The sequence below is a fragment of the Bufo bufo genome, chromosome 6 (genome assembly GCF_905171765.1).
Source record: "Bufo bufo chromosome 6, aBufBuf1.1, whole genome shotgun sequence".
NCBI lineage: Eukaryota > Metazoa > Chordata > Amphibia > Anura > Bufonidae > Bufo > Bufo bufo.
Genome location: NC_053394.1, coordinates 236,303,211 through 236,314,590, shown reverse-complemented (window position 1 = coordinate 236,314,590; position 11,380 = coordinate 236,303,211). Strand labels below are relative to the sequence as shown.

The 11,380-nt window shown below is 44.7% G+C and overlaps 1 protein-coding gene across 1 annotated transcript; it reads right to left on the bottom strand.

The window, feature by feature from the left end:
* Positions 1-5,995: 5,995 nt before the first annotated feature.
* On the bottom strand, positions 5,996-10,367 carry LOC121005337 (keratin-associated protein 5-5-like). The gene is made up of 3 exons (XM_040438009.1): positions 10,035-10,367; positions 8,729-8,755; positions 5,996-6,183 (listed from the first exon to the last, which is right to left on the bottom strand). The coding sequence occupies exons 1-3, from the start codon at positions 10,300-10,302 to the stop codon at positions 6,131-6,133; spliced, it is 348 nt and encodes a 115-aa protein (XP_040293943.1). The 5' UTR covers positions 10,303-10,367; the 3' UTR covers positions 5,996-6,130.
* Positions 10,368-11,380: the final 1,013 nt, after the last annotated feature.

Sequence of the window (11,380 nt, the reverse complement as noted above, 5' to 3'; positions counted from 1 at the left end):
CCAGGACCTAAGTGGAAGTTCGGATGGAGGCGCATCTTTGGCAGAAAGGAAGTGTCCGTTCCAGGTTTCCCATCGCCGAAGTGTCTGTAGCGTTGACTAGAGGAGGACGGAGGTGGACGTTCAAGGCAATTCCAGGCCTACTCACGTAGCTACACTTCCAGGTGCACCATATTGGTCAAGGGATATGCCATGGTTGATAGCACTGTCCAACCAAGGGACAGCAGCACCCAAGATGATGCTCACCTTCCTGATTCTACAACAGAGGACCACAGCTACACAGAGACTTTTAGGCTTACTGCTGATGCTCCTAGCGGTATAGTTGACCTACCAGCTCCTAGAGATTCCAACACAGGAGCAGAAGAAGGTGTATCCAGAACTATGGACAATGATGCATGGGACAACAATGCTGCACCCACATCTACTTAGATAGTGTGTGCTTGTGTTTCGTGTGTGGGTTAATAAAATGTATGCATGCTTAGTCAAATGACAACTACTAGACAGACTGGAATCGATTCTTGCATCGCATGGTCTATGCAGCTTATCTGTATACTCTGCGAAGTACAGGTTGTCTAAAGGGTCATTTGTTTGCTCAGGCAGGTTACTAGTTAGCAAGATACACATAAATAATACAATGAGCCTTCAGAAGAAACGTTCACCATGTGAAGAGATTCTTCAGCACCCACATAAAATTTAAACAAGAGGAGGGAAATGTTAAAGAAATTATCCAGCTTTCCTGAAACTGGATATTATAAAGAGACCAGACCAGTGCGGCCAGGTGGTAGTTTGGATTGCAGCAGATAATGCATCTAGTCGGTTAAGCACCACCCTTTCTTCCACCAAGTCCAGTCTCAGTAGCTCTTTTCAGCACCATTCCTTCATTTGGGCATCTCGACAAGCCTGCTTGAAGAGGGACATGATCTCTTGTGCCCTGATTCCCAGACTCTTGAGCATCCACAGTCACAAGTAGATGACGGTGGGGAACGGCAATTAGTGTTTCACGAGGTGGATGATGATGATGAGACACAGTTACCAATAAGTCAATGGCAATTAGTGTCTCAAAAGGTTGATGATGAGACACAGTTGTCAATAACTGAGGTTGTTGTTAGGTCAACAAGTCAGGAGAATGAGCAGAGTGAGGAGGTGGAAGAGGAGGTGGTGGACAATGAAGTCACTGACCCAACCTGGGAAGGTGGCAAGCTGAGCGAGGATAGCAGTACAGAGGGGGAGGGATCCGCAGCACCGGCATAGGCTGCAAGAGGCAGTGGGGTGGCAAAAGAGAGAAGGCGGGCCGCATCAAACAGGCCCATAACTGTTCCCCGGAGCACACCCTTGCGGAAATCTCCTTTGCCAAGGGATTGGTGTTCCACAGTCTGGCGCTTTTTTTTAAGAAAGTGCGGACGACAAAAGAATTGTAATTTGCAACCTGTGCCATACAAAAATGAGCAGGGGCGTGAACACTAGCCTCACCACCACCAGCATGATCCGCCACATGGCATCAATGCACCGTAATAGGTGGGCAGAAACACCTGAGTCCACAATCCTCTTCCCCTGTGTTACGTGCTGGCCAATCTCCTGTCGAAGGCGCAGTCCCGGATGCCTCCCACCCTGCACCTGAACCTTTGCAAGCACCATCAGCGACCACATCCACTTCCATGTCCCAGCGCAGCGTACAAATGTCATTACCCCAGGCATTTTACCGCAAGCGCAAATATCCAGCCACCCACCCACAGGTCATAGCTCTAAATGTGCAACTTTCCAAATTACTGGCCCTAGAAATGTTGCCATTTAGGCTTGGGACACTGAGGGCTTCCGCAACCTGATGTCGGCGGCCATCCCTCATTACGCAGTCCCCAGCCGCCACTATTTTTCATAGTGTGCCGTGCCTGCCTTACACCAGCATGTGTCCCGTAAGATCAACCATGCCCTGACTAATGCAGTTACTGGGAAGGTCCACTTAACCTCTGACACATGAACAAGTGCTTGTGGCCAGGGATGCTACATTTCCCTAACGGCACACTGGGTGAACGTTGTGGAGTCCAGGAGCGAGTCGTACCCTGGGATGGCTCAGGAGCTACCGACGCCAAGGATTGCGGGCCCTAATTCCATCAGGTTTTCCGCCACCACCTACGTTAGTGGTTCCAACCCCCCTTCTCCTCCTCCGCCTCCTCCTCCACTTCCACCTCAGAGTTATCCTCTTGTAGCACCAGTCAGCCATCAGTCGCTATCTGGAAGCAGTGTAGCACTGCAGTGGGGAAGCATCAACAGGCCGTGCTTGAGCTGATCTGCTTAGGTGACAAACAGCACTCCGCCGCAGAGCTGTAGCAGGGGATAAGAGACCTGACTGAGCTGTGGCTCTCACGACACAACCTAGAACTAGGCATGGTTGTGTCTGATAATGGCCGTAACTTGGTGGCGGCTTTGGAGCTCGGGAAGCTCACGCACATCCCATGCCTAGCCCACGTGTTCAACTTAGTGATTCAGCGGTTTCTAAAAACCTACCCCAATTTGCCTGAGCTACTGGTGAAGGTGTGCCGCATGTGTGCCTATTTCTGCAAGTCATCGACAGCTTCCGCCAGTCTGTCAACTCTAAAGCAGCGCTTACAATTGCCAGCTCACCGACTGTTGTGCAACGTGAGCTTGTCCTGGAACTTCACGTTCCACATGTTGGCCATGCTTTGTGAGCAGCAGAGGGCAGTAGTGGAATTCCAGCTGCAACATAGTTATTGCCTTTCCAGTCAGCTTCTGCTCTTCTCAAGCGAGGAGTGGGCAAGGGTGTCTGACCTCTGTGAGGTTTTAAGAAACTTTGAGGAATCAACACAGAGGGTGAGCAGCGATAACGCTATTATCAGCGTCACCATCCCACTTCTGTATCTACTCAAACATTCGCTGCTCACAATTAAGGCCGACGCTTTGCATGTGGAAGAGGTAGAAATGGGGGAAGACAATACACAGGTTGATAGCCAGTCCACCTTCAGTTAGTCTTCTCAGCGCAAATTGGAGGAGGAGGAGGACTAGTAGAGGGTTGCCTCCACTACAGAGGGTAGTACCCATGGAAGTTTAATTCCATCTGTTCAGCATGTATGGGCAGAAGAGGAAGAAGAGGATGAGGAGATGAGAGTCATCCTCCTGATGATGACAGCGAAGTCTTGCCTGTTGGGACTCTGGCACACATGGCTGACTTCAAGTTAGACTGCGTTTCTTGTTACCCAAGTGTTTTATGTATTTTGGACAACACTGATTACTGGTTGTTCACCCTTCTCGACCCCCGCTACAAAGAGAACTTCTCATCTCATTCCTGTGGTGGAGAGGACGAGCAAAATGGTGCAATACCAGAAGGTCCTTGTGGAAAAATTGCTCCAAAAATTTCCAGCTGACAATGCTGGCAGCAGAATACATAGTTCCTTGGGCAACCGAGGAGGAGAGATGAGGGCAACACACAGCAGTTCCAACAGAGGCAAGGCAACACTCTCCAAGGCCTGGGACAGTTTCATGACACCCCGCTAGCACCCTCACCCTGCTGCCAAGTGTCACAAGGAGAGCAAAGTTTTGGAAGATGGTGAAGGAGTAAGTAGCAGACCATGTCAGCATCCACAATGATCCCTCTGTGACTTACAACTACTGGGTGTCCAAGCTGGACACGTGGCACAAACTGGCGCTCTATGCCTTGGAGGTGCTGGCCTTCCCTGCCGCCAACGTTTTGTCAAAGTGTGTATTTACTGCTGCTGGGGGCATAATAACTGATAAGCGCATCCGCCTGTCAACTGAAAATGCTGACAAGTTGACACCTATAAAAATGAACAAGGCCTGGATTTCCCCTGACTACTCTACTCCACCAGAGGAAAGTGGCTGAACATAAAGGCACTTTAAATGTGTTTATTATAATGGACTGAATACAATGTATTCCCATGCACGCCTTCCACCACAAAAAAGGTATATGGTTCAATCTTCCTTTTCTTGCCCTTCCTCTTCCATCATATCAACATGCTTTTTAGTCTGCCCTCGCGTCTAATGTTATAGAGGGTCACCTGCAGGCACTCGCATATAATGTTTTATAAGATCAGTTCACCAGCAGGCCCTCACCTACAATCTTTTAGAGGGTCAGGTAACCTGCATGGCCCCCGCATGTAATGTTTTAGGGGGTCAGGTCACCAGCAGGCCCTCACCTACAATCTTATACAGGGACAGCTCACCTACAGGCCCTCACATGTAATATTTTTGAGGGTCAGATCACCAGCAGGCCCTCACCTACAATCTTTTAGAGGGTCAGCTAACCTGCAGGCCCTCACATGTAATGTTTTAGAGAGTCAGCTTAGCAGCAGGCCCTCAACCATAATGCTTTACAGGGTCAGCTCACCAGCAGGCCTTCACCTACAATCTTTTAGAGGGTCAGCTCACCAGCAGGCCCTCACCTACAATCTTTTAAGGGTCAGCTCACCTGCAAGCCCTCGCATGTAATGTTTTAGAGGGTCAGCTCAGCAGCAGGCCCTCACCTACAATCTTTTAGAGGGTCAGATGACCTGCAGGCCATCCCATGTAATGTTTTAGAGGGTCAGCTCACCAGCAGGCCCTCAACCATAATGTTATACAGGGTCAGCTCATCAGCAGTCACTCACCTATAATCTTTTAGAGGGTCAGCTCACCAGCAGGCCCTTGCCTACAATCCTTTAGAGGGTCAGCTCACTTGCAGGCCCTCTCATGTAATGTTTTAGAGGGTCAGCTCACAAGCAGGCCCTCACCGACAATCTTTTAGAGGGTCAGCTCACCTGCAGACCGCCGCATATAATGTTTTAGAGGGTCACCTCACCAGCAGGTCCTCACCTACAATCTTTTAGAGGGACATCTCACCTGCAAGCACACGCATGTAATGTTTTAGAGGGTCAGCTCATCAGCAGGTCCTCAACCATAATGTTTTACAGGGTCAGCTCACCAGTAGGCCCTCGCCCATAATTTATTTAATGATCAGCTCAGCAGCAGGCACTCGCCCCATAATTTTTTTGATGCTCAGATCAGCAGCAGGCACTCACCCCTAATGTTTTAGAGAGTCAGCTCTGCAGCAGACCCTCACCCCTAATGTTTTAGATGGTCAGCTCAGCAGCAGGCCCTCGTCCATAATGTTTTAGAGAGTCACCAGCAGGCCCTTGCTCCTAATGTTTTTGAGGGTCACCAGCAGGCCATCAATCATCATTTTTAAAAGGGTGTATGATGCCCTCCTTCATGTGTAATAAAGGGTGTATTGTAGTGCCGATTCCTTGTAATGTTTTGCAGCCCTTTCACTTAGTGCATAGGCTTTATGAGTGTAGGAGTCCCACTACCTGAACAATTGTACCATAATGTGATCGAGGCCCTCCATTATGTGATATACAGGTTGTATCGGAGTGCCTCTTCCTTGTCATTTTTGGCAGCACTTGCACTTTATATACAAGTAATACAGGAAAGAATGTTTCCTAACAATTTTTCCTCTAAAATCTATTTTATTTTCGGTTTTGTGCGTATTATTGTCAGTCTGTAAAAGTGGCATACTACTCAGACAATATCGATCCCAGCAGCGACCTGGGAGTCCAAGATGCATCCAGACATCATCCCCATGTTGTTCCCGAACCATTTTGGTGATGTTTCCATAAATTTCTGACCTTTTCCTATGAACCAAATACCCTCCCCTCCTTCAGAGCAGGGGGTGCCTTGTTTAATGCTCAGGTTCTCCCTTTGACTTCTATTGTGCCGAGGTGTTCGACCCAAGCACCCGAACACCCGAGCACTTTGGTGCTCGATCAGCACTAGTGGGGACAGTCACTCCCTGCTCAAGAACTCTAAGGAACTAATCATTTTGCTCATCTCTAATGGCCACCAATATATTACATGAACAGTTCGAGTTCACCAGAATGAAACGTGCTCTTATGGAGTGGGGGACCTCTCGCTTTAACATCCATTTGGTATGCCAATGATAATAGAAAGGTATTATCTTTATGAAACATACTTGACTGTATAAAACGGAGAAGACATTATGCAACGGGAAACTTTTATTAATAAGCAAGCGATATATTTAAGTTACATTTTTAATTTAAGGCATATAAGTTCTTATGAACATCAAAGGCAACATTGCTTCCTCTATGGCCTCAGGTTTGTCCTTTCATTAATATTTTCCTTGAGACTGGCAAGGATCAGGAACACAGGGGTTGCAAGGATCTGTCAAGGAAAGTAAGCATTTATATTACTTTTTATCTACTCCATTTATATACACTGTTTTAATTGTAGTGATATAAAACCACTATAAGTGTTCATATTTTATTCCAACCAGGACATTACTTGATTATATAGAATGGATGGTTTCTGTGTTTAAGTGAGTTTTCTCCGGCTGCTCTAGTTTCATCACAAAATGTAGTATCCTAGTTATGCAGTCAAAAGAAACTGCACTTTGAGTCCCTGAGAGAGTATGGAATTTATGTGGTATCTTTAATTGCAGTAAAGACATTAGGAGAAAGTGTACTCATCTCTCAGCATTTTACTATGCTGCTCCAAAAGAGTTAGGCCCCTTTCACACGGGCGAGATATCCGCGCGGGTGCAATGCGTGAGGTGAACGCATTGCACCCGCACTGAAACCGGACCCATTCATTTCTATGGGGCTGTGCACACGAGCGGTGATTTTCACGCATCACTTGTGCATTGCGTGAAAATTGCAGCATGCTCCTCTTTGTGCGTTTTCCACGCAACGCAGGCCCCATAGAAGTGAATGGGGCTGCGTGAAAATCGCAAGCATCCACAAGCAAGTGCGGATGCTGTGCGATTTTCACGCACGGTTGCTAAGAGACGATCGGGATGGAGACCCGATCATTATTATTTTCCCTTATAACATGGGTATAAGGGAAAATAATAGCATTCTTAATACAGAATGCATAATACAATAGGGCTGGAGGGGTTAAAAAAAATAATAATAATTTAACTCACCTTAATCCACTTGTTCGCGCAGCCGGCATCTCTTCTGTCTTCATCTTTGCTGTGCGCAGGAAAAGGACCTGTGGTGACGTTACTACGCACATCACAAGGTCCGTCATATGATCCATCACTATGGTAAAAGATCATGTGATGGACCATGTGATGAGCACAGTGACCTAATCAAAGGCCCTATTCCTCAAAGAAGAAGACAGAAGAGATGCCGGCTGCGCGAACAAGTGGATTAAGGTGAGTTAAATATTATTATTTTTTTAACCCCCTCCAGCCCTATTGTACTATGCATTCTGTATTACGAATGCTATAATTTTCCCTTATAACCATGTTATAAGGAAAAATAATACAATCTACACAACCTTGAACCCAAACCTGAACTTCTGTGAAGAAGTTCGGGTCTGGGTACCACATTCTGTTTTTTATCACGCACATGCAAAACACATTGCACCCGCGCAATAAAAACTGAACAACGGAACACAATCGCAGTCAAAACTGACTGCAATTGGGTACCTACTTGCGCGGGTTTGCCGTATTGCACTCAGGACGCCTCCGGAGCCAAAACGTGATGCACATATGAAAGAGGCCTTAGGGTGGGTTCCCACTAGCTTTAGGGATATCGTTATGGCTTTTGGTTATAACATAATTATAACAGAAAATAACGGAATCCATAAGACGGAAGGACGGAGCCGTTCTTCTGCCTATAAACTTGTATTATGACGGAATGCAAAACTGAAGCCTTTAAAAGGCATTCCGTTTGCTTTCCATCCTAATAGAAGTCTATGGGAATCAAAACGGATCCATCTGGGTCCCGTTATGCAAGACGGAAAACAAAGTCCTGTCGACAGGACTTTGTTTTCCGTCTTGCATAATGGGACCCAGATGGATCCGTTATGCTTTCCCATAGACTTCTATTAGGACGGAAAGCAAACGGAATGCCTTTTAAAGGCTTCTGTTTTGCATTCTGTCTGTGTATTCCGATATTTTCCGTTATAACTATGTTATAGCGGAAAGCCTTAACGGAATCCCTAACGCTAGTGTGAACCCACCCTTAGTGATATAAAAAAGCTAAGCTTATAATGGTAACATAGTAAACTGTAGTCCTAAATCAATGAACTAGCTCTGACTCTACATAGACATATAAGATAATACACCAGCATTACCATATACAAAAGCTGGCTTGTTAAGAACAAATGTTGAAAACTACATGGTAGAATGAACTATAAGAGTAATTTTATAAACTAACATTGAAAGTCTTCGAACATTTGAGTTTAGAATTGTTTTACTATCGCAATTGGAATACACATGCTAATCTTTTCCTACGAATAAGGCCTCATGCACACAGCCGTGTTCCTCGGCCGAGAGCGGTCCGTGGTAACCCGGCCGGGATTCCTTCTGACAGCAGGAGCGCATGGCGTCATTGGTTGATATGACGCGGTGCGCTTCATGCCGCCACTGCTGTACAGTGATACACTCGTATACGAGTGTATCACTGTACAGCAGCGACGGCATGAAGCGCACCGCGTCATATCAACCAATGACGCCATGCACTCCTGCTGTCAGAAGGAATCCCGGCCGGGTTACCACGGACCGCTCTCGGCCACGGAACACGGCCGTGTGCATGAGGCCTAACTGCTTTGGTATTTGGTTTTAAAACACATAGCACAATAGTAAAATCAACAAAAAGGAAACATGTTGAATTAAAACATTTTCTCATTAAAATATCACCTTTTAGAGTGGAATTCATAATTTTTATGTAAATTAAAATATAATCTGTAGTGTACATACCTTTGCACTGCTGTACCGGCTTGCAGGCTAAAAGAAACAATATATGTCAATAGCTGTTATGTAATATGCCTTGTTAAATAACCAAATGGCTGCTTCTAATAGAATATGGTATCCTTTCATATTATTTCCCATATTTAACCCCTTTCGTACTGGGCCCATTTTTAGTATTACATTTAGTTTACCATGTAATGTACTGTAAAACGGGAAAAAGACATTCTTTGTGTGGTTAACTTGAAAATAACCACACACGCCAATGGTTTTGGGGTTTTGATATTGCAGCGTTCACTGCATGCTAGAAATGAAGTCCTTGTTCTGCAGCTCAATACGAATACGACGATACCAAACTTATAAATATACCGGTATATATATATTGTAAGGCAGTGAGAGGCCTCATGGTTGTAAGGGGAGATATATGGCAGGATTTGCTGTGTCTTTCCCACAATCACCAGGTCTGAAGAAAGACCAGGTGCAGTAATCACCTGGGGATAAAGGAATCCTCAGAGTTAGAGGGGGTGGGATCTTGCACACAGAAGGCTGGAGTGGTTCTGTATGGTCTGAGCTGGGAGGGCTGAGAGACCACTATCCCCCAAGAAATCTGACTTAAGAGTTAACTTTTCTATATCAGTAAGCACACCTACAGTCACATCCACTTTTCAAAATTAGTGGTGTAAAAATGCAAAAGGTTGCTAAACCTTTTTTTTTTTTGTTTTCTTTTTTTTTTTTTACAGACAGAATTTTTTGAGTGCAGGGCTTGATTAATCCCTTCCATGTATACTGCGACATTTAGTTGCCTTTTGTTTGTAGAATACCATAACCTGCCTGATTCATGGACATGCATGTGCTGTCATCAGTTTCTGATTAGTAGGGGTCCAACTCCCAGGACCCCTGCCGATCAGCTGTTTGAGAAAGCCACGGTGCTCCAGAGGATAGGTCATTTCAAAAGTCTTGGAAAACCCCTTTAAATAAAGGAAATTGTAATATAATGGTCATCCATAATAGAACAGTCCTATCTTTGTCCATAATGTGAACAATAAATAGGAAATGTTCTTTTTTTTTTGGTGGAACAGATATGGGGAAATATGGACTCCGAATGCACACAGTCTTTTGAATTTTTTTGCGACCCCATTGAAGTGAATGGTTCTGCATACGGGCTGCAAAAAACCTAAATCCTAAATGAAAATATTCACAATTTTTGTGCTGAAATGTCCATAATGTGTAGCCTTCTATATTACCAAAAGCTACAAGAAGACTCTACTTTGATTCTTGTCTTTTAATTAGTACTTAAATTTATATTAATATTACTTACGATCCTGGCATGGGTCTTGGCAGATGGTCTGCTTCTGGCATGGATCCTGGCAGATGGTCTGCTTCTGGCATGGATCCTGGCAGATGGTCTGCTTCTGGCATGGATCCTGGCAGATGGTCTGCTTCTGGCATGGATCCTGGCAGATGGTCTGCTTTTGGCATGGATCCTGGCAGATGGTCTGCTTCTGGCATGGATCCTGGCAGATGGTCTGCTTCTGGCACGGGTCCTTGCATTGGGCTTTCTGATGTCCTCCTTTAACTCCAGACATGTTTGCTTTGGGATCTTTGCCTAGGACAGCACAAGATAGTAAGATTTGCAGTTGATTGTAGGAATCCTTTGCAAAATCTCCTTTTATATGCACAATTTGGTATGCTGTGTGGCATGCGTAAACAAAACCGCTTTTTACAAGATGGAAAATCAGGATAATCCTGACAATGTTTATTGTCATATAATTATATTCTTGTAGTTGGGTGTTTCTAAGAGAACAGCTCATGTCATATACATCCTAGAATAATGTGCTTTTATGGCTAATGATTTAGATACCCAGGAATTTTGAATACACCTGTTGAATAATGTACTGAAATATAAGGAAGATCTTAAATAAATAATAGGTTAGGGAGATGTGATTGTATTTTGCTGACACATTTAGCAAATTCCATCCTAAGCTATTTAAAAATCAACAAGGTTTATGTCATTAGTATCAGTTTTGATTGTATAATGCTACATAGTTACATAGTTACATAGTTACATAGTTAATACGGTTGAAAAAATACATAAATCCATCAAGTTCAACCAAAGGATAGGTCGGGATGCGAATCCCAGAAGGAAGTGAGATTTCTACACGTTTTCATAAGCATTGATGTCATTTACTTTAAAAAAAATTTAAAACTGTCCACTCTTCCTGCTGTGACCACGTCCTGAGGAAGTCTATTCCACAGATTCACAGTTCTTACAGTAAAGAAGTTTTAACGCTTCTGGAGACTGAACTTTTCCTTCTCCAGTCGGAGGCAGTGCCCCCGTGTCTTTTGAGTGCATTTGACATGGAACACTTTTTCACCATATTTTTTGTATGGCCCATTTATATATTTGTATAGGCTAATTATGTCCCCCCTTAGACATCTTTTCTCAAGACTAAATAAATGTAATTCTTTTAATCTTTCTTCATAACTAGAGATGAGCCTCTCAAAGTTGATTTTAGGTTTTATTCGATTTGCACCGCGATTCGTGGTAAGGAATAGCATTTTTTTTTAATATGGCTGCTGCTCGTATGAGGACATGGAGCAAGGAATTCTGGGAAGGCGGGATCACCCATAATGCTATGCATGCAGCCAATCAGCAGCCAGCCA

Bases quoted from the DNA above. Each gene is read 5' to 3' on its own strand.
- LOC121005337 (XM_040438009.1), bottom strand. From the start codon at position 10,302: ATGTCTGGAGTTAAAGGAGGACATCAGAAAGCCCAATGCAAGGACCCG. The intron at 8,756-10,034 runs GTAAGTAATATT...TGTTTCTTTTAG, and splicing joins CCAAGACCCATGCCAGGATC to CCTGCAAGCCGGTACAGCAG. The intron at 6,184-8,728 runs GTATGTACACTA...TTTCCTTGACAG, and splicing joins GCCGGTACAGCAGTGCAAAG to ATCCTTGCAACCCCTGTGTT.